This window comes from Cervus canadensis, chromosome 18 (assembly GCF_019320065.1).
Source record: "Cervus canadensis isolate Bull #8, Minnesota chromosome 18, ASM1932006v1, whole genome shotgun sequence".
NCBI classification, from domain to species: Eukaryota; Metazoa; Chordata; class Mammalia; order Artiodactyla; family Cervidae; genus Cervus; species Cervus canadensis.
The window spans coordinates 50,640,124-50,662,919 of NC_057403.1; the positions used below are offsets into that span (position 1 = coordinate 50,640,124).

Sequence of the window (22,796 nt, forward strand, 5' to 3'; positions counted from 1 at the left end):
AAGTCATGTACACGGTATGCTCAGGAGGAACTACACTGTAAATGCTAAAATACTACTAATGTAAGTGAAGGACATTTGATAATTATGAAAGGAAATAATGAGTCAAAATGATTTAAACTAGTTACCACATTCACTTCGTTCTGGTTGTTTTTTAATTCTAATAAGCTAAATTTATAGCTAATAATGAGATTAGAATTAATGCCAGAGTAAACATAGCTTTAGAGGCTTCCCAGGTGGCTCAGTGGATGTGCCAATGCAGGGATGCAGGTTCGATTCCTGGGTTGGGAAGATCCCTGGAGAAGGAGATGGCAACCCACCCCAGTATTCTTGCCTGGGAAATCCCATGCACAGAAGAACTTGATGGGCTACAGTTCTTGGGGTCACAAAAGAGTCAGACACAACTAAACAAGTTTTTGGATTATTTGCTTGAGATGCTTAGGGCAGGGGTAGGAGGGCAATTTCTAGGTCAAATGATAGAAATGCAACAGCTACTAGAAATTTTATGGAGAAGTATGCTGACCCTCTGTGATCCAATCCACCTTCGTATGGGCTTGACCTTTCTGTATATTTAGTAGTGGCAGTCAGACTGCACAAATAAACGTAAATAAATACAAACAAGTATATTGACAATGTGTTAGTAAACAGTGTCAATATGAGATGTCTGTTTTACTGCTTATATCAAAACTCATTGACTGGAAGTCACTTGTACTATTTACTACTAAAAAGATATGATCCTCCTCAACAAAGACAGAGACCCCCTGTATGCAGCCTGCTGATCATTCCAGGAATGAAGAAAGCTGACACACACTGTCTCCAGACTAAACATGTGAGCTTAGACAGGGCAGGACACTCTCCAGCCAACCCGGAGAAGTGTGAGCTCTGACCTGAGGGCTGCTGATGAGGATGGGACATCTGAGGCTGTGAGTCCCCAAATGGCCCCTCCCCACCGAAAGCCCTCAAACACAGCCAGAAAGAGGGGAAGTTGTCAGCTCAACTCACCTTCACCCCGGGGTGGCTCTGACAGAGCCAGCGTTCCAAGTGCTGGGGCTGCGTCCACATTCTCCACATCACGTGGTACTCAATCTAAGAGCCCTTCTCTGTTCTGGGTCCTGACACCTCAGAGTCCCACCTTTGGTTCAGGGGTGGCTACACCTCCTTCACTCCCACTGCTGGGTGCTTGTGCCATGCCCCTTTGGTCCTGAACAGGAAGCGTGCACTTCAGAACTGCAAGAGATGCTGCCTGCTACCTCTCCATCGAGATGTTCAGGCAGCCAGTTCCAGCAGGGCTAATCTCATGATCACCCCACATTCACCCTCGGAGCCAGAGTCGCTCTTGCTCTCTGCCAAGCTGCCTGCCAGTCTCGAAGAGCTGGGGGACCCTTGCTGACTGAAGGGGCACCCGCAGATCTCCACAGGATGGGGTGGCCCTTCTGCCATCACCACCAAGACACTGCACAGGGAGGGACCACGGCTGCTGGGGTGCCTGTTTATTCTGTGGTCTGTATGCTATAGGCGTCTACTGTGCTGGGGTTTCTGTGTCGGGAGTAGGGGCCCTGCTCAGCCCGTTCCCGAATGGTTCTCTGCTCCTGCATGCCCGTGGAGCCATAGCTGATCACAGTCTCTTTTGAGGGTGTGGTGATGATGATCTGTGGGATGGCAAACCTCTTCTTTTCTGGATTTACATCAGGTTTCTCTAGAAGGAAGAAAACATCCAAGCATTTCATAAGTCTGTGGGGGAAAAAATAAACTAAAACAGACGATGTCTGTGTTAGGGCCACAGCAAAACAATTAGGTTTGTGGCTCAGGAAAAGAAATGAGCGAGGTTGAAAGCAGTCAGAACCCTAGGTGAACATTCCAAAGTTTAAACCAAGCAACAACTCAGACACGCAGGTGGTGAATCCTGGAGGCATCCCCTCCATGAGGAGAACAGGAGAGGCACCCCCACCATCCTGTGGAGAGCCTGAGCTATGGGGCAGCCCAGAGATGGATGCGGGAGAGATACCTGGAAGAGGCAGGGTCTGCCCCACCGGTGAGTGTTCAGACACAGTTCCCACAGGATTCTAAATGGAGTGGAAGCTCTCCGTACAGAACAACATCAGTGGGGGTGCTATAGAGCTGGGGGCCACAGCATTTCCTCAAGCTCCTTACAATCTCCAGGAATGCACAGGACATGTGAACCACTACCAAATGCTACAAGCTTAAATGCAGAAGCTCCTCACTGCTTCCACCGTTCACCTCCTGGCTTCTTCCTGGAGGTCACCAGTTCAGGGCTCCTCCACTTGGGCCTCTGTTCAGCCCTACAAAGAGGTCTTTGTGTCCCGTGTGCACACATGTGTCCTGAACAGAATTAGAAGACATCGTCACCTGCTTGTTCCTCACTTAACACCTCAGGAACTCAGCCACCCAGAGGAGCAGCAGCAGTCCATTCTGTGCCGGACATTGCTCTGAGCCCTGGAGTAGTGACCCAGGTGGGTCCTTTTAACACCTACGTTTTACAAGAGGAACTGAGGCACAGAGCAGCGCTGTCACCTGCCCAGGGCTGGCAGCCAAGGAAGATGCTACTGCCCTGACATCCAGTGCCACACGCACGGCTTCCATGGTTCTAACCACAGCCTAGGGGCCCACACCTGCACTCGGCTCAAGAGTATCCTTTCTTCTTTTTATCACAAGTCAATGTGCATTTCATCGTATTTTGAATTAAAATTAAAATCATTTCTTCATATTGATTTACACAAGCTTTTTTACAATATTGTGGTTTAGTTGCTAAGTCATGTCCAACTCTTGCAATGCCTTGGACTGTAGCCCGCCAGGCTCCTCTGTCCATGAGATTCTCCAGGCAAGAATACTGGAGTGGGTATTTTTGCTTTTCCAGGGTATCTTCCCAACCCAGGAATTGAATTTGCCTTGCACTGCAGGCAGATTCTTTACCAACTGAGCTATGTTGTATATTAAGACTACTTAAAAATATTTACTTAAAAAACATTTCACTTAAAAATAATCCACGCTGGTTAAAAGCTACATATGAAATGCTGCTTCTTGCAGACACTTCACACACACTTGCTGCTGGAACCACACACTGAGTCTTGCAGTGACCACACCCTCCCCGGCTGAGCACAGGCAAGCCTGGAGTTCACTGTGAGGACCATCATGCTATAACAGCTCCCTTTGATGAATATAACTTAGCTTAGTTCCAATTTCCCTGTTTAAACTATGCTGCAATGAACATTCCTGCATTTATGTACTTACAAACTTTTGGAGGTTTACCTGTCAGGTAAGTTACTAGGAAAAGGTTGGCAAATATTGTCAAATTGCTTTCCGTAAAGGTTATATTAATTTGTATTTTCACTAAGAGATTATCACCAGGGACATTTCTCCACATGCTCCTGCTTCTTTCGTTTTTCTAAACCTTTTCCAAGGCTACAGTGACAGTGGAAGTGCTGACTCCGCCCCCACTGGTCACCAGCCAGCTGCCCTGAGCTTCCCCTCCAGCCCACGCAGGGAGGCTGGGCATCTCTTCACTTGATCATGGGCCTGCCCTCTATCTTCCTGTGAATGAATGTCATTCTGCATTTTCTACTTTTACCTTTTTTTGGTGTGTGAGCTTTTTTTATATTTGGGAAACTCGCCGTTACTGATTTATTAAATATATTACAGATAGCTCCTGGCTGTTTATTATAGCTTCCTTCTGCAACAGATTCATCCATCTGTTCCTTAATGGCTTGTAGAGTTTGTCAGACTGGGAGAGGCACCCCCTGGCTCCAAACTTGTAAAGACATTAACTCGTTTCTTTTTCATACTTATTTTATACTTGTTTTCTCAGTTGTCTAGTGAGATTACCTATCTCCCCCACCACCACCATCTTTACCACAGCACCTCTTGGGGCCCCACTGGAGCACAATGGACACTGTGTTCATCACTGTGAGTTCATCACTGTGGGACACGTTCACACCTCAGAGGGTTCTATCTGTTCTATCCACTTTTCCAGATGCCCCCTGCCACCCCTACACTGTTACTCTTTCTCATGAACTTTGGGGTCATTTGGTTCTGTGCTCTTTTGCTTATGTCACAATGACTTGCTAGAATAAGAGAGAATTAACACCATTACGCTGCTGAGGTTTCTAACCCAAAACAAGACTCCTTGCGTCTTCCTCAGAGTTTTAAAGCTTCTTCATTTAGAAACACGAATCTTTTTACAGTTCTTAATGCACACAACCTGACTATTTTTCAGTTACCCTGCAAGTTACATTTTAGTGGCCAACGTAGAATAGCACACACCACCACGGCCTCCACTGGGTCAGGAGTCCAGCCTGTGGTTCAGCTGTCAGCCTAGTCGTGTCCTCATCTGAACCTGGAGACCTTCCACAGCCACTCAGGTTTTAGGCAGAATTCATTTGTTTGTGGGCCAAGCACAAAGCACTGTCTCCCTGCTGGCTGGCAACTCTCAAACCACGGGAGCTGCCTGCTTCACAGCCACCTCTCTGATGCTTTCACCTTTTTCAAAGGCTTCTCTGATGAGCTCAGGCATGCTCCAGAAAAGCTCCATTTGGGTTAAGTCAATACCAGAGGTTATTAACCCGATCCCGGAAGCCTCCCCCATCCCCCATGGTCACAGGGATGACCACACATAAGGGCAGAGGCTCCTACAGCCTTGTTCATAGAACTGTGATCTGGGGCCTCTGAACCCCACCTCCGACATCACCAGATGCCTTCAGTCTGATTTCCACTCACAACACGTCTGGGCTCTGGACCTATCATGTGTTATTCTTTGACCTCTTGTTTCTGTTGTAAATATTTTTTGAGCTTACCATTATTTGTTCTACATTTGTTTATAAAGGGCTGGGGAGAGGTTTTACTTTTTAATGTAGTCAAATCCTTCAATATTGTCTGTAATGTCTTTGCTCTGAGGTTTAGAAAGATGTTCCCAATTGAGGAATCAGAATAAAATGTACATCTTATTTTTTTTAGTCACCTTATTTTTTTTTCCAGCAAGGAAATTTTTTTTTAGATGACTGCACACTGTCATCTGGAAGATGGTACTAGTTGTTCTTCTCCTTTCCCCTTTGAGTTGCCTATATCAGTTTACCTTTTTTAAAATTTTAAAATTTTAAAATCTACCTTTTTAAAAATTTTAAGTAGAGTTGATGTACAGGTAATCACTTTTTATATTCACTCAACCCATCTGGAATTTATCAGAGCATACAGCAGGAGGTTACAGTCCACCTTACATTTTCTCTTAAAATGTTAAGGAAATCTTCCTAGCACAGTTTATCATACAAGCCTTCCTTTTCCCACCTGATTTTGGTGCCAGCTTTATCATACTGATTATATATAGACATAGTGGCATCGATAAAACGAACACAGTCACTCTTGTCCGTGTTTCCCATTTCACTGACCTGCTCTTCTTATATGAGAGCCATGTTATTTTAATTATTGTAACTTCTGATGTCTTTTAAAATATTTTGACATTATCAATTTACAGAAAGCTGCAAGAGTAGCCCAGAGAGCTCCCTGCACCCTTATCAACTGCCCTCAGCGGCAGCACCTCGGGTGACTCACCTCAGGCAGACGACAGTAGAACAGGGCCGACTGCCGTGCAGTGAGTGTTCTGAGCCATGTGCTCACCAGTAACCGCTACCAGATCCAGACACAGACAAGGCCTGTCTTCCTGCCACACTTCAGTCATGCCCACCGCCCCCAACCCCAACCCCTGGCAGTCCCTAGTCTGTCCCCATCATTATCATTTTATCATTGGAGAATGTTACATAAATAAAATCATGCAGCATGTAAATCTTTGGAAACTGGTTTTTCACATTTTTAAAATAATTGATAATACAGCATTTCTATCAGATGAGGATTTTTTTTTTTTTTTTTAGCATAACCACAATGGCACTGTCACATCTAAGGATATTATTGACTTTTTATTATCATCTAATACCCAGTTTGATTATCTCAAGAATAACTTAGCCCAGATCCAAACACTACTTTTTGTTCATAGGTCTCTCAACTCTCCTAGTAACTGCTGTGGACTGAAAGTCAGTGTCCCCCTCCCCCCAAATGATATGTTGAAGGCCTGATTCTTGATGTGATGGTATTTGGAAGTGGGGCCTTTGGGAATTAGGGTTAGATGAGGTCATGAAGGTGGAGCCCTCAGGAAGGAATTAGGAGGAAGAGGGGACCACAACCTTCTTCCTCTAGCCGAGTGAGGACACAGCCATCAGACAGTTGTCTGGGATCCTCATAGGAACACAGCCAGATAGGGGGTCTCCCCAGACTCCAGTATGATGAGAAATGAGGTCTGTGGTTTAAACCAAGCCCATAGGATTTGCTTTTTTCCCCTGGGTATGTGGCATCTCAGTTCCCTGAGAAGGGATCAAACCCACTCCGCGTGCAGTGAAGTGTGGACTCTTAAACCACTGGATCGCCAAGCAAGTCCCCACCCCATGGTGTTTGTGATGGCCAGCTGATCAGACCTATAGACAACTCCTTTTCTTCAAGTCATTTATTTGTAGAAAAGTTGGTTGTTTTTTTTTCCCCCAGAAGATTTTGCAGCATTTTGGAACTGGCTGACTGCCAACTTGTGGTGCCTTAGTCTCTATAATGTATGTTTGTGGGTTTTTAATGCAAAATCTGAAGTATGGACAGAAGCAGCAAGAAGCAAGCACAGTACAATATATCTGCATCACCAGCTGCCGCAACTGCAGACCCTGGTCACACTTGGTCTCCACTGCAGCACTTACTTACCTGTGTTCTGCTTACTACACTGCTGGGTAGCAACTCAGCTTGACCTCAGCAGCTGGAAATAACCACTTTCTCACCATTTTATGGGTCAGGAATTCAGCAAAGGCTCAGCTGGACAGTTATCACTGTGGTTTCTGAGGGGCTACAGTCAAATGCCATCTGAAGGCTCGACTGGGCTGACCACGGCGGACACCCACTCACCAGGCTGCTAGGTGCTATGCGGCAGCTCAGCTGCAGTCGCTGTAGGCTTGTCACTTACATGTCCAGCACCCAGGTGGGACGGGCTATGCGACTGCTGCTTCCCCATGGCCTCACCAGTGGCCGGCGCAGCACAGCCAGCACCCCGGTGAGCCTGCCAGACCCTGCCACCCTTCACTACCCACCGCCTGGAAGTCACTTCAGCCGCTCTACTGGTTACAAGACAATGTCAGACCCGCAGAGGTTTAGAGAGGGGATGGAGACCCCCAGGTGGGAGAAGCGTTGAGATCACATCACAGAACCTGCGGGGAGGGAGGGAAGCAGCACCTGTGAAAACACATGCACTCCTGGCAATTCAGCACATCCATTTACACTCAGAATATTCGGGGTGCAGCTCCAAGAGACGAGGACTCATGTGTATTCCATTCCATGTTTTCTGCGGCATACTTCACACCAGACACAATGCATAGTTCTTAAGTGATCAGCTGCAGTTTCCCACATCCAAACAAGATGCAGAACTTTCCAGCATCCCACAGAGCTCCCACGGGCCTTGTTCCAGTCAGCACACCTCCCCTGACCCTAGCCCAACAATCATTCAACAGTAATAAAGCCCACTTTTATTAATTGTATAATACACAGAATTTTTTATTTGTTGAACTCATTTCTCTAAAGGTTTTATGGTATTAGGTTAACTTTCATTTTTTTCAAATATAGTAGGGAAATTCCTCAGCTTTAAAACTCCAATGTTGGGACTTCACTAGTGGTCCAGTGGCTAAGACTCTGCGCTCCCAAGGCAGAGGCCCAGGTTCCATCCCTGGTCAGGGAACTAGATCCCATATACTACAACTAAAAATCTCACATGCCACAACTAAGACCCAGAGCAGCCAAATGATTGAATAAATAAAAACTGTTATTTAAAAAAAAAAGAATGTGAATGAGAAGGTGCCCCTGCCCTTCTCGAGGTGGTCCTCCTGGCAAACCAGGTATCTGTCCTCACTCCTGGTTCCCACTAAGGCCACCAAGTCCAGCAGCTGGTCTCATTCACTAGTGTTCCCTGGGTTTACTCCACCTCTCTGCAGCATTCAACACTGCCAACAAGTTCTCCTTTCCTAACAACTTGATTCAGTATAATTTAAAAACCATGAAACTTACCTGTGTAAAGCATACAATTCAACGGAATTTAGTAAACTTTCAAAGTTGGGCACCCATTGACTGAGTTTTTAAGTCTATTTCCATCATTCTCCGAAGAGCCCTTGTCCCCACCCTTGGCCCAGGCTCCTTCCATATGGAGTCGGCTTTCCCGGACTTTTCTTGTAAGCAGAGCAGGACCTGTGCCTGGCTTCTTTCACTCATATCTGCTCTGGGGCGCACTTCCCAGGACAGCATGTGCCAGGGGCATGTTCCATGTGACAGCACTCTTCACCTGCTTTCTGGGAAGTCCATCCTCATTCTGCCCCGAAAGTGAGGGGTGACACACATGGCCACACCTTTGCTTGCAGGCACAGGTCCAGCCTGTCCTGGAGAGCTGGGCACTGAGGCCTCTGAGGGACAGTTCCCCTGCTAATACAAAGCAAGGTAACACCTCTCACAAACGAGACATAGTCTGTGTGCATGCCACTGAAACCGTCCAGCCCTCTGTGGACCATGGACACTGAGGGTGGCCAAGTGTGAACACACAATCCTAGATGCTGCCACGCCCAGGGCCCGGCCTCTGACCTCTCCCTTACTTGGAAGACACTGAGCCCCTCAGGAGTAAAGCTCCTCTGTGACTGGTGGCCAAAAGCTTCCTGACAGACTGGCAGCAATTTTCCAAACCTCCCCTAGGACTCTGGCCCTTCCTGCCTTAAATAAGAGCTTATGAATTGGAACTTGAAGTCCAGGCCTCGCTCCCATGGCCAGCGTGCTCCTCTCAAACAGTTTCCTGCCTTTGATGACCCCAAAGGGACCTCAGTGTGAAGCTCCATGCCCAGCTTCTCTCTCCTCCTGTCCTTGTCTGATGCACCGGCCGTCTATTCTCATGGTCACCAAAGCCCACCACCCTGGCTCCTCTCTTTGCACCCACATCCTGTCAGACAGCAATTCCCCCTGCCACAGCCCCACTACTTCCTACTCTGCCGCGGGCCCACACCTCCCCACCAACCGCGCGCCAAGGTAGCTTCTCAGGCTCCAGTCTGTGGAATGAAGAGGGAGTGGCAGTGGGGCCAAAGGTGTGCCCTCCGGAGGGGTGCAGGTTGCTTTGGGTCTGCACATGGCTTGGCCCTCCTTGATGTGTGTTATGCAGCTACCACTTGGGGACTTAAAACCAATTACCTTTAACTTAAATGTAAACTTATTACATTTTTCACCGAGAACTCTCATATTTACCTCCTAGATAAAGGTCCCCAAACCTCCTCCATCATCAGGGCACGCCCCCTGCTACTAGCACCCCACCGCAGGCTCCTGTGTGCCCCATCCTCAAATACACGTCTGGTTCCGGAGTGTCCTACCTCCCCATTCAGATGAAGGCCACTGCCGCTTAGCTGCCCCTTTCTCCTCACGGAAGCTCTCCGCAAGCTTGGTGTCTGGAGGCTTCTTGGACTCTTGTGAAGGTCTGTCCACCCGCCTTTCCTCAGCCTTTGGGACTATGTAACTGCGCCGGGTCTTCGACTCCTCATCTGAAAATACATTTGCAATTAACTGGACATATTTTACTGAGTCTGCGCAATGGACCCCATCCTTCAGTGGCCTGCTCTGGTCAGAATGAAATAAAATAGCTTGAAAGACTTGGGGCACTCCATTTCCCTACATGTGGATACTTCCCCGGATGAAAAGGTCCCTGAGGCACCGTCCTCAGAGAGGACTCGGCGCCGGAAGATTTACGGGGGCGGGGCCGCGCCGGAAGACTGCGGGCCACCGTCCCTTTACCTTTCCCTAGTTTGCGTTTGCTTTTGGAAAGGCCCATAGGTGAGCCCACCGCCCCAGGCCCCCAACAGCGTCAGTCCCAGCCCCTGCACCACAGTGGGCGCCCTGCTCACTGACTCACAGACGCCCGACAGGCGCCAACTAAGCCCGCGCGGTCACCACGGCAACACCACCGCCCGCGGGACCAGCCAGTCCTCTCGCGAGAGTGCCCCGCCGCCGGAAATAGGTGAGACCCGGAAGTGCCCTCCCGCCCTCCGGTGCTCTCGCCAGCCCCGGTAGGTTCTGTTGACGCCGCTGGAAGATCCTGTGGGTCTCCCTTTCCCAGGTCTGCCGCTGCCGGACCAGCCATGGACGGTGAGAGGCCGCCGCCCTCCGGGGCTGCACGGGGCGGGGTCGCCTTTCCCGCGGGCGGGGCTTAGGCGGGCGCCCCTGGCCTCGATCCCAGACCCTGAAACCCGATCCCGGACTCCGGGGCCTGAACCTGGAACCCTAGTCCCCGACCCCATAACCCGGGACCTTAGTCCCCGACCCCATAACCCGGGACCTCGACCCAGAACTTCGATACCAGAGCCCCTTCTCTGATCCCCGCCCACTTCCCCGGCTCTCCCCAGCGACCGGCTGCTCCTGCCACCGCCCCCGGCCCCCGCTTGCCAAGCTGCGGTAGTGTTGAGGGACATCAGGGATTTGGGCCCTGGGATTCCGGGTCAGAGGGCACCCGAAAAGGAGGCAGTTGTACCAGTGCCCCCAGAACACTACCAAGAGAAATAAGAGCTAAGGCAAAAAATCCTCATTAGGTACAGACACAGAAGTTCTTGAGGTAGGAACCGTATGATCCCATTCCGCAGATGGGAAAACAGAGGCTGGAAGGGAGTCCGTGCAGGCGCAGGCCCCAGGTGGCTTGGTCGTTCATCTGGTCCTCCACAGCCAGCAGTACCACCTCAGGGCTCTCTGCCCTGCTCTGCCTAGGAACAGGAAGCATCGGTGATAAAATGAAGATAGGTACATTTGCTAGAATGTTTCAGTGCTGGTGTGACAGAGAGATGGAATGTCATTGTGGAGAAGGAAATTCTATACAAATTGCCTCAGAGAGATGAACGCACCCCACCCCAACGCCCAGCACACACACAATTGGGTTTTGCCCCTCACACTCAGCTTAAGCTCCCCAGGGAATTCTGTTTTCCCATATCCCTTTCCTCCAGGGCCAGGTTTTGCCCTGTGGAGTCTGTCCCTCCCACCGGAGTCTGGGCCACACCCAACACAGCCTTGCTGTCCCCCGAAGTAAGCACACTGCCTCCCACCTGCTCTAGATGCACAGACAACCTGGCCTTGCCCAGGGCCTGCGCTTGTGGGTGGCAGATGTACAGGGCCCAGGGGAGCTCTCGGCTGGGAGCCTTCACCTGCCCTTATGGGTCTGGATTCTGGTTCCAGGGTTTTGTTTCTTCATTCTGGGCTAGTGTGGTAAACAGTTTCAAGAATCATTTGCCAAATTTAGGAATGAGATACACTGAGATAGTTTTAAGATGAACCCCAAACTACCTAGCTCTTGAGTTTGGGTGAGTGGCAAATTCCACTCACCCAAGGATACCAAGGGATTTTGCCAGTAACACATGTGCACATGCACATCTCCAGTTGGCAATTGCAGATTTGATGGCTCAGAAATGGCAACTCCCATGGAGAGTGGTCTCTGTGGGCCAGCTCTTTTACAACTTAAGAATCATCACCCCTTTTTTTTTTTTTTATCACTATTTTTATCCATGAAAAACAGACTGTCAAGTACTATTTTCTTGGGCTCCAAAATCACTGCAGATGGTGACTGCAGCCTCGGAATTAAAAGACACTTGCTCCTTGGAAGAAAAGCTATGACAAACCTAGACAGCATATTTAGAAGTAGAGACATTACTTTGCCAACAAAGGTCCTTCTAGTCAAAGCTATGGTTTTTCTAGTAGTTATGTACAGATGTGTGAGTTGGACCATAAAGAAGTCTGAACACTGAAGATGCTTTTGAACTGTGGTGCTGGAGAACTCTTGAGGATCCCTTGGACTGCAAGATCAAACCAGTCAATCCTAAAGGAAATCAACCCTGAATATTCATTGGAAGGACTGATGCTAAAGCTGAAGGTCCAATACTCTGGCAACCTGATGTGAAGAGCTAACTCACTGAAAAAGATCCCGAGGCTGGGAAAGATCGAGGGCAAAAGGAGAAGGGGTGGCAGAGGATAAGATGGTTAAATAGCGCTGCCAACTCAATGGTCATGAGGTTGAGCAAACTCCAGGAGACAGTGAAAGACAGGGAAGCCTGGCGTGCTGCAGTCCATGGAGTTGCAAAGAGTCAGACAAGACTTAGCAACTGAACAACAAATAGTAAACCTTACTAGATTGGGGAGAACTCCCAAGGGTCCTTTGTAAAGCTGCACTGATTACAGACCATACTGAGTTTTCACTGTGGGCTGTGCTTATACTCTTAAGGTCAGCTGGTGCTGTCCAGGTGTTTCCTAGAGGTGTCGGGGTCAGGGTAACTCTCATTGCCCGAGCTTTGTGGCTAAGGAGATGCCAAGCTGGTGTAAGTGGGCCTCCCTGCAGGCCCCAGTTCTATGCCAGCTCTTCACATTTAGGGGAGGTAGTGACCCCATCAGCTGACTAGGAGTGCTGCTTGTCACATTCCTCACCGTCTTTTAATCATCTCTTTGCAGACACCCTGTTCCAGCTGAAGGTATGTGCTGATCAGCCTTTCACCCTGACCCTATCCTGGTGGTTGTCAGTGGGGACAGATGGTGCGAGTCACACTTGGGACAGTGCTCAGCCAGACTGATGACCGAGGGGTCAGGGACACGCCTTGCTGGCTTTTCTTGGGCTGAGCGGAAGCGGGTCACTTGGACTCGTCTGTGAGGGTGACTGTGTGTACATCCCGTAAACGTTCCATGTAGTGTTTAAAATGGTGGCCTCACGTCCCTCAGAGTCACACATGGGACAGCATTCTTTCTGGCGGCGAGCGTCCTTCCTGCTGTCCGAGTTCCTTAGTCCCTCAGAGGGAACACCCACGCGGGCTCTGAAGGACAAGGGAGTGAGGTTGTCCGATCCCGACTGTAGCAGCTGCACCGGCTCAGCCCTGGGGCCTCCAGACCAGATTCCCAGTTTCAGGACAACCTGGACTTTTCCCCGAGGAACGGAGGGCGGGAGGTAGACACACAAGAAACCTTTTCTCTACAACAGGACATCCCGAGTGACTCTGGCTGAGAGAACACTGCTGGCCTCTGGGAGGCCACTTGTTCCCCTGGCTCATCTGGGCCTTCTCCCTGCCAGCTTCTAGTCAGCAGAGGCCTGGGGGCCGCGCTGACCAGGGCTGAGGTGTGCGAGGCCACGCCAGGGGCTCCGTGTTGGAGCTGACTAGTGGGTCCCAGGGCACCTGGCCAGAGGAATGGACCTTGTTTAGCAGCAGTAGATGGTGGCCCGGTGTGTACATCGGGGTGGGTTGGGGCCGGGCAAGGCTGGATTCGGCAGGCAGAGGACTGGAGGCCCTGGAGCCGCTGACGTGAGGGGCCCTGGTGGGTGGGACGGGAGAAGGGCGGCGCCGGCCCGCCTAGCTGTGCACAGCGACACCTGACGCCAGCCCCTCTGGGCACCTGGAGTGGGGCTCCCAGGACTGAGGAACTGATTTTTTACTTGTACATAATTTTAAGTAATTTAAACTTAAATAGCCACATGGATCTAGTGCCTACTGGACTGGATAGTGTAGGAAGAGAGAATGGTCCAAGGGTCAGGCGATGCAGATGTTGATTTGAAGGCCTCTCAGGATTGAGTTTGATGACCAGGAAGGAGGTTGATTTTGGAGAGAGCGCCCTGTGGCCATGAGCCTGCAGTTAGGGAGCTGGTGACCTATATGGGCCAGACCACGGGAGCAGGGTACATGTCGGCCTGAGGCCTGGACGCCAAGGCATTCACCTGTTCGCTTCACAGCCAGACGGCAGGAGGAGGTCAGAGAGGGAGGGGTTTACGCTGGTGAGACCTGTGGGCAGTTTCTCAGCAGGCCCCCAGCTGCTGTTCTATGGAACAGGCTGGAAGGTGGGGCCCAGGCCCCAGCAGCCAGCCTGCGTGTGGAGGGAAGGCAGTTGCAGGCACAGCTCACGGACAGGATGATGGGAGGGGAGCGGATTGTCCAGCAGAGGCGGCAGTCCCTCGGGTAGACTTGAGGCCCAGGAGGGAGGGGAGTGGGCCGTGCAGGCTGCTGCGGTGACCCGGCTTCCTTACCTCAGTTCACGGCGAAGCAGCTGGAGAAGCTGGCCAAGAAGGCGGAGAAGGACTCCAAGTCAGAGCAGGCCAAGGTGAAGAAGGTGAGTGTGGGCCCTGACGCGACCGGGCCGTCCTGTTGGTCCTGTGCTCTGACCCTCCATGGGGTGGGGCGAGGCTGGAGGCTCCTGGGGTCGCCCCCACTCTTGGGAGACTTGCTTGCAGCCACTGGTTACAGCTGTTGAGTGGCTGCAGTAGCTCCTGGGCTGTTGGCCGGTCTGAGTGACGTGGTGCCCTGAGGAAGAAAGGGAATGCAGCTGACCGTGCGGTCTGAAGCCTTGTCCCCCAGAGGGTCAGCACTGGCCACACTGGCCTTTCCAGCTCTGTTTCCAGGTGGACAGATGCTGTGTGTGACCCAGGAGGAGCTGAGGGGACTGGGCACGGCAGTGGAGAGGACACCTGGAAAGGCGGCCATGGTCTTTGGGCTTGGCTTTCTTTTGTCTGATCCTCTTTGGGGGCCTGTTGGGGCCCTGGTCCTAGACACCTTCACTCCTAAGACATTTCTGGGGATAACGCCTGGGGAAAGGCTGAGAAGGGGCCACCCCCCAACCAGCAGACAGAGCCCGAGGACGGGACCCCAGCTGGCCTCTCCCTCCTGAATTTCAGGCCCTTCAGCAGAAGAATGTAGAGTGTGCACGTGTGTATGCCGAGAATGCCATCCGCAAAAAGAATGAAGGTGTGAACTGGCTCCGCATGGCGTCCCGCGTGGATGCCGTGGCCTCTAAGGTGCAGACAGCCGTGACCATGAAGGGGGTGAGTACTTGGCTAGCAGCCGCGGCTGGCTCCTGCTGGCAGAGTTGAGGGTGCAGCTGGGACAGGGGTCACTCCGGGATTCCCTCTCTAGAGTCAGGCAGGTGCCAGACACACCCCGAAGGCTCTTAAGTGTCCACGGCCTGGGTCTCCTCCTGTCCGTTCTTCCATTGACAGCATTGTCTGGGGATGTGCCATGCAGGGACCCGTGGGGCCTGAGGGCCCTGCCCACCTCCTCATTCCTGCCTCTGCCAGGTGACCAAGAACATGGCGCAGGTGACCAAAGCCCTGGACCGGGCACTCAGCACCATGGACCTGCAGAAGGTCTCTGCGGTGATGGACAGGTTCGAGCAGCAGGTGCAGAACCTGGATGTACACACGTCGGTACGTAAGCCCAGGTTTGCCGGTGATGGCCGCGTCTGCTCCCTCCCTCCACCTGATGCAGTCACCCCCTGGGAGCCTGGTTCCTTGTGTGGAGTCCAGACCAGCCCACAGAGGTCCAGCAGGGGAGAGGGGGCCCGGGGCTGGGGTGGGTGCCCTGCGGGCAGCTGTGCCCCAGGCCCAGCACTCTGGAGAGTGTGCGCTGGGGAGAGCGCCAGAAGGGGCTGGAGGGACAGAGGGAGTCCCGGGGCGCCCTGACTGCCCAGCACTCCACCCCCAGGTGATGGAAGACTCCATGAGCTCGGCCACCACGCTGACCACGCCACAGGAGCAGGTGGACAGCCTCATCCTGCAGATCGCGGAGGAGAACGGCCTGGAGGTGCTGGACCAGCTCAGCCAGCTGCCCGAGGGTGCCTCTGCTGTGGGCGAGAGCTCCGTGCGCAGCCAGGAGGACCAGCTGTCCCGGAGGTGGGTGGGGCGGTGGGAGGGGCGCAGAAACTCGGTCCCCTGTGTCTGCAATGAGGGTGGGAGGCGTCAGGCAGCTCACCATAGGAGAGGAGGAAGGCAACTAGGACAGCCTGGAAGAGGTGAGGGAGCTGTTGCGGGGCTTCAGAGGGTCCTGTTGTTGTTTGCAGGTTGGCCGCCCTGAGGAATTAGCAGAGCCGGCCCCAGCGCCCCTTCCTGGCCTGGGGGAAGCCTGGGAAGGCCGCCTCCACCCCCTCCCTCTGGTCTGGCCTTTCTGTCGAACAAGCCTGCAGCCTGCGACAGCACTGGCCCCTGCTGCTCTCAGCCTCTCACCTGCCAGCCCTGGGACTCTTCCTCTTGTCTGAGTGTGGGCGTGGGTCTGTGCCCTGCAGGGTGAGTTTGCACAAACTTCTGACTTGTGTGGGTGATTTCTGTGACTCTGGGCCAACCAGCTGGGCAGTCTGCAGGCTCCCTCCATCCACCACCTGCTAAGAAATTCACAGGGACTGGCCAGTGGTCTCCATGTGGATATGGGGGCCTTCAGACTCCATGATGGCAGACTCGTGGGGAGCAGTCAGCCAGCCGGGGTCAGGGCGGCTCCCTGTTGCCAGCTTCCCCCGACCCCCAGGCTCCCTGCTCCAGCTGGAACCTGGTCCTGCTGCTGGATGGGCTCAGGCTCTTCCCCCTCCTGGGGGGACGTTTTTCCCATAATTGTAGTAACAGGGTGCCTCCCCTGACTGGCTCTTGCTGCATGGCGGGCCCACGCCATTGACTTTGAAGCTGGAGTGACAGATAGGAGAGCCACAGTGGGGCCCGCGGCAGCACTGGTTCAGATGACATGCGGGAGTCTGAGAGGAGCTTCAGACAGGCTGCACGTTTCTGTTTTCTTCAGTTCCTAAAGTTTACTTCGTTTTCCTGAAGCTCCCAGGGTTTTTTGTTTTCGTTTTTGCCAAAAGAGAAGGAACAGTAGACAGGGAGCGTCAGCTGGAGAGCACTGGTGGTCGGTGCTGACCAGAGGCCTCAGACCAACCGTCCTCACAGCGATGGCTCTTGTGGACAGAAATGTGGGAGAGCTTTCCCAAGGCTCACTGCATTTCCTTCCTCCAGGACTTGGAGGCCACAGGTGTTCTGTACAGTAAGATAATGGTGTGAGACCAGAGAGACAGGGGGTCAAGAGTGTCTGGTTTTTCTTCTGTGATGACCACCTCGCCTTACACTCTCGTCATCCCTTGGGGTTCCCATGTGCTGGGGGTCCCGAGAGGGTCCCAAGTGTGTCCCCAGGGGGTGTGGAGCCCCACCAGGACACACAGTGGGGGCAGAGGCTACTCCTCGTCAAAAGGCAGCTGGTGACGCTTGCCTTTTCCTGAAATGCTGTTCTGAGTAAAAAAGATTGACTTCTGAAAACCGTTTCCATCTTTCTTTCAGTGGCTGGCGGGAAGGGGGAGGAGGATGGGGGTGGGTGCTTGGCGTGTGGTCCAGCCCCAAGGACAGGCTATTGCGTTCCTGAAGCAGGCCAGTATGGGTAGTGTGAGGAGTGAGATTCCCAAGCCCTGCTCATTCCGACTCCATAGGATCCAGTTTCTTTTCGATTTTACTCTGAGATAACTTTAAACTGCTACTAAAATTGCAAACCTATTGCACAGCATCAGTATACTTTTATGTACGAGCTTTCCTCACCTCAGGCCTCTAAATTACCCAGGAACCAACTGAGAAAACTGCTCCAACCCCAAGTGTGGGACACGCCGTCTGGTTTCTCTGACCTGGATGGCCACTGTGTTTACACCCCTGAGCCCACAGGAATCACCTCTGGGCACCGTGCTATGTGCATTGGAAACTGCGCCCAGGCACTTGCTGCGTGCACCCCCACTGTGGGCCCCCGTGTGTACACCTTATGGACAACGTGAAGCACCACAGCACGCCCCTACCGTGTGCCCCAGAAGCATATTGGTCCACCCCGCCGAAGCCCCACGTGCTCCAGCAACAATGTTCGTGCCCCTTCCGTATTCACAAACATCCATCAGGGCATTTCCTGTGTGTTACAGAAACTATGTCCGGGACCCCAAACAGTACAAAAACTAGAAACTATGTTCCCGTACCCGCTGTGTACACCAGAAGCTACCTCTGGGCACCACCCTTTATGAACCAGAAAACACGGTCCTCAACCTCTCGGTGCTCCATAAACTGTGTCCTGGTGCCCCCTTCTGTGCACCAGAAGCCATATCTGTGCACCTTCACAGCGGGTGTGGGGACCACCTCTGTGGGCCCCTATGTGTGTACCAGAAAGCATGTTGGTGCGCCGCTCCCTACCCCGTGAACACGTGAGGCACGGCGGTATGCCCCTATGTATGTCCAAGAACCAGAATAGTGCACCCCACCCTCAGTATGCTCCAGAAACTATATCCGTCAGCTCCTCTGTACTCAGTGAAACCGCATCCGGGCCGCCACCTGTGAGCTGCAGAAACTACTTCCGGGCAGTTCCTGTGTGAACAGAAACTACATCCGGATACCCCCTTGTGTGCACCAGAAACCGCATCCTTGCGCCCCCACTGTGGGTGCAGGAACCAGGTATGTGGGCACCGGTCTGTGCAACAAAAGTATGTTGGTGCACCCTCCTGTGCACACATTAGAGACAACAGGATGCCACCGTACACACACGGATCAGATTGTTGCAACTCTCTGTATGTTTCAGAAACTACTTCCGGGCACTTCCTGTGTGCATCAGAAACGTCCGGGCACTACCTGTGTGTGTCATAAATAACGTCCCAGTATTTCCTGTGTGAATCAGAAACAACATTCGGAATCCCTTATGTGCACCTGAAACCAAATCCGTTTGCCGCCACGGTGGGCGCAGACACCAGGTCTGTGGGCACCCACATGTGCACTGAAAGCTTGTTGGTGCGGCCCCCTGTGGACAGGTTAGGCACGACAGCATGACACTATATATATGCGTAGGAATCAAATTGTTGCATACCTCTGTGTGCCAAAACCTTTGTGTGGATCACAACGAACTGTGGGAAATTCTTAAACAGATGAGCATACCAGACCACCTGACCTGCCTCCTGAGAAATCTGTATGCAGGTCAAGAAGCAACAGTTAGAACAGGACATGGAACAACAGACTGGTTCCAAATCAGGAATACTTCAAGGCTGTATATTGTCACCCTGCTTATTTAACTTATATGCAGAATACATCAAGCGAAATGCCGGGCTTGATGAAGCACAAGCTGGAATCAAGATTGCTAGGAGAAATATCAATAACCTCAGATATATAGATGACATCACCCTTATGGCAGACAGCAAAGAAGAACTAAAGAGTCTCTTGATGAAAGTGAAAGAGGAGCGTGCAAAAAGATGGCTTAAAACTCAACATTCAGAGAAGTAAGATCATGGCATCCAGTCCCATCACTTCATGACAGATAGATGGGGAAACAATGGAAACAGTGACAGACTTTATTTTGGAGGGGGGGGGGGCTCCAAAATCACTGCAAATGGTGACTGCACCCATGAAATTAAAAGATGCTTGCTCCTTGGAAGAAAAGCTATGACCAACCAGGACAGCATATTAAAAAGCAGAGACATTACTTTACCAACAAAGGTCTATCTAGTCAAAGCTATGGTTTTTCCAGTAGTCATATATGGATGTGAGAGTTGGAGTATAAAGAAAGCTGAGCGCCGAAGAATTGATGCTTTTGAACTGTGGCGTTGGATAAGACTCTTGAGAGTCCCTTGGACTGCAAGGAGATCCAACCAGTCAATCCCAAAGGAAATCAGTCCTGAATAATCTTTGGAAGGACTGATGCTGAAGCTGAAACTCCAATACTTTGGCCACCTGATGCGAAGAACTGACTCATTTGAAAAGACCCTGATGCTGGGAAAGATTGAAGACGGGAGGAGAAGGGGACAACAGGATGAGATGGTCAGATGGCATCACTGACGCAATGGACATGAATATGAGTAGGCTCCAGGAATTGGTGATGGACAGGGAAGCCTGGCGTCTTGCAGTCCATGGGGTCACGTAGAGTTGGACACGACTGAGCGACTGAACTGAACTGTGTGCTCCAGAAACTACATTCGGGCATTTCCTATGTGACTCAGACTCTACGTCTGGGCACCCCGGTCCTTATGTGCACCAGAAACATCCGTTCGCCTCCACTGTAGGCACAGACAGCATGTCTGTGGGCACCCAGGTGCTCACCAACAGCATGTTAGCGCGCCCTCCAATGGACATGTTAGGCTCAACTGCACGCCATTATATGTATGACAGGAATGCAGGAAGTCAGGGCACTTCCTGTGTGTATCAGAAACAACTGCCCGGGCACTCCCTGTGCGAATCAAAAATAATGGTCCCGGCACCCCCTTATGTTCACCTGAAACCACATCCATTCACCCCATACTCTGGACCCAGAAACCAGATGTGGACACCCACTTGTGAACCAAGGTTATGTTGGTGCACCCTCCTGTGGACACGTTAGGCACGACAACATTCCACTGTATATATACTAGGCAATCAGATTGCTGCCTCACTTCGGGTGCATCAGAAACAACGCCGGGCACTTCCTCTGTGCATCAGCAGCAACGTGCGAACACTCCCTTATGTGGACCAGAAACCACATCCGTTCTCCCCCACTGTGGGCACAGAAACCAGGTCTACGGGGACCCATGCGTGTGCCAAAAGCGTGTTCCTTCGCCCTCCTGTGTACACGTTAGGCACAACAGAGTGCTGCTGCTAAGTCGCTTCAGTCCTGTCCGACTCTATGTGACCCCATAGACCGCAGCCCATCAGGCTCCCCCGTCCCTGGGATCAGCCAGGCAAGAACACTGGCGTGGGTTGCCATTTCCTTCTCCAACGCAGGAAAGTGAAAAGTTAAACTGAAGTCGCTCAGTCGTGTCCGACTCGTAGCGACCCGATGGACTGCAGCCTACCAGGCTCCTCCGTCCATTGGTTTTTCCAGGCAAGAGTACTGGAGTGGGGTGCCATTGCCTTCCCTGGAGAGTGCCGCTATATATGTACAAAAATACATCCAGGCACTTCCTGTGTGCTCCAAAAACAACGTCCGGTCACTTCCTGTGTCCATCGTAAATAATCTCCGGGCACTTACTGTGTGTACCATATAATCTTGGTACTTCCTGTGCGTATCATTTCCGGCACCCTTTTTTCTGCCCCTGAAAGCCCATCCATTCACCCCCAGTGTTCACTCAGAAACCAGGTCTGTGGGCGCCCTCCTGTGGACATTTTAGGCACAACATGGCATTGGAATCCTACTGTTGCATCGCTCTATGTGCATCAGAAACAACGTGCAAAAAAAAAGAAAGAAAGAAACAACGTGCGGCACTCCTTATGTACACCAGAAACCACATCAGTTCGCCCCCACTGCGGGCACAGAAACCCGGTCTTTGGGCACCCATATGTCCATCAAAAGCATGTCAGTGCGCCCTCCTGTGGACACGTTACGCACGACAGCATGCTACAAGCTATGCTGAGGTATACGTCCGATCACTTCCTGTGTATGATAAATAACCTCCGGGCACTTCCTGTGTGCATCATAAACGTCTGGGCAACCCCTTATGTGCACCAGAAACCACATCCGTTCGCCCCCACGGTGGACGCACAACCTATGTCTGTGGGCACCCGCGTGTGTACCGAAAGCATGTTGGTCCGCCCTCTTGTGGACATGTTCAACACGACAACATTCCACTATATCTGTGCGGGAATCAGATCCTTCTGTGTGCTCCAGAAACTGTGTCCGGGCACTTCCTGTGTGTATCAGAAACTACTTCCGGGCAGCTCCTGTGTACACCCGAAACCACATCTGTGGACGGCACTGTGTACGTGGGAACTACATCTGTAGGGCCCCAGGTTTGTACCAGAAAGCATGTTGGTGTGCCCTCCAGTGGACACGATGAAGCACTACAGTATGCCCCTGTGTGTGCGTCAGAACCAGATTGGTGTACAGACGCCCTCTGAGTTCCAGAAACTCTGTACCCCTGAGCCCTTCTGTACTCAGGGAAACCACATGCGGGCAGCAACCGGTGTTCCTGAAACTACGTCAGGGCAGTTCCTGTGTGCACCGGAAAGGACTTCCGGGCACCACCCCGCTCGCCTCCCCACCCCGACGCGAACTAGAAACTATGCTCCTGTACCCCCTTGTGCACCAGAAATGACCTCCAGGCATGACTCTGTACGAACCAGAAAATACCTTCCTTTAACAGCCCCTCGGTGCTCCAGAAACTGCCTCCAGGCACCCCCGTGTGAGGACCAGAAACTACTTCCATGCACAGCCTTGTGTGCCCCTGAAAACGGGAGGCACAACAGCATGTGTGCCCCAGATCCCGAATGGTGCACCCTGCCGCTGTGTGCTCCAGATATTGTCCGTGTGCCCCTCTGTACTCACTGGAACCCCATCCGGGCAGCCTCCTGTGTACCCCGAAGCTACCTCTGGGCAGCCCCTGTGTGCTCCAGAAACTAGTCTGCCCAGCTGGCTGCACCCCTGTGAGACGCTTTTGCCCACCAGTGGATAGAGTTTGTGCAGGGACTCTGTTGGGGCCCCTGGTGCATTGTCAGAAGGCCCTGCTCTCAGTCAAGCCCTCTGGGCAGTCTGTTAGATTCGATGGTTCGGATTCTGGGGCGGGGCGGGGCGGTGCTTCACAGTCTGTCTGAGCTTGATCGGTTTTGGGGGCATGTGAACCCCTAACAGGGTTCTAGAATCAGAACCGCAGTTAGGTCCCTGCCTTTTGTAACCCGCCCACCAGAGTGACCGCCTGTGGCTCTGGGCCACCCCTTGCCCCTGCTCCGAGCACATCTTCGTTTGAACCTGGCCTGAGACTCCTTGTTGACTGGTTGTGAAGCAGGAGGCAGATGGGCGCGCGCGCGCACACACACACACACACACACACACACACACACCACACCACACACCCCCACCCCCAAGCAGGGTAAAACAATTGGAGATTCATTCTCTCTTGAGGGAAACTCCAAGACAAGAATAGCAGGGCAATCAAGGGAAGAGGCTGGGCCCTACTCATACCACCCAGACCACACATGTACAGAAAAACCTCCTTAGAAGCCAAAGAGGAGTCAT

At 52.1% G+C, this 22,796-nt stretch overlaps 2 protein-coding genes across 2 annotated transcripts; one reads left to right on the forward strand and one right to left on the reverse strand.

The window, feature by feature from the left end:
• Window positions 1-1,472: 1,472 nt before the first annotated feature.
• Window positions 1,473-9,943, reverse strand: SPATA33 (spermatogenesis associated 33). The gene is made up of 3 exons (XM_043436680.1): window positions 9,841-9,943; window positions 9,423-9,590; window positions 1,473-1,693 (listed from the first exon to the last, which is right to left on the reverse strand). Exons 1-3 carry the CDS (start codon window positions 9,875-9,877, stop codon window positions 1,488-1,490), a joined length of 411 nt encoding a protein of 136 aa, XP_043292615.1. The 5' UTR covers window positions 9,878-9,943; the 3' UTR covers window positions 1,473-1,487.
• A 107-nt stretch (window positions 9,944-10,050) lies between these two features.
• On the forward strand, window positions 10,051-17,122 carry CHMP1A (charged multivesicular body protein 1A). Its single transcript, XM_043436679.1, has 7 exons — window positions 10,051-10,191; window positions 12,529-12,548; window positions 14,089-14,166; window positions 14,729-14,875; window positions 15,128-15,256; window positions 15,534-15,721; window positions 15,889-17,122. The coding sequence occupies exons 1-7, from the start codon at window positions 10,185-10,187 to the stop codon at window positions 15,908-15,910; spliced, it is 591 nt and encodes a 196-aa protein (XP_043292614.1). The 5' UTR covers window positions 10,051-10,184; the 3' UTR covers window positions 15,911-17,122.
• Window positions 17,123-22,796: the final 5,674 nt, after the last annotated feature.

Excerpts from the sequence above, each read along its gene's own strand:
- SPATA33 (XM_043436680.1), bottom strand. The coding sequence starts at position 9,877 with ATGGGCCTTTCCAAAAGCAAACGCAAACTAGGGAAAG. Across the intron at positions 9,591-9,840 it reads CAAACGCAAACTAGGGAAAG|ATGAGGAGTCGAAGACCCGG; the intron begins GTAAAGGGACGG and ends ATGTATTTTCAG. Across the intron at positions 1,694-9,422 it reads GCCTTCATCTGAATGGGGAG|AGAAACCTGATGTAAATCCA; the intron begins GTAGGACACTCC and ends TCTTCCTTCTAG.
- CHMP1A (XM_043436679.1), top strand. Across the intron at positions 14,167-14,728 it reads AGCAGGCCAAGGTGAAGAAG|GCCCTTCAGCAGAAGAATGT; the intron begins GTGAGTGTGGGC and ends CCTGAATTTCAG. Across the intron at positions 15,257-15,533 it reads ACCTGGATGTACACACGTCG|GTGATGGAAGACTCCATGAG; the intron begins GTACGTAAGCCC and ends CTCCACCCCCAG.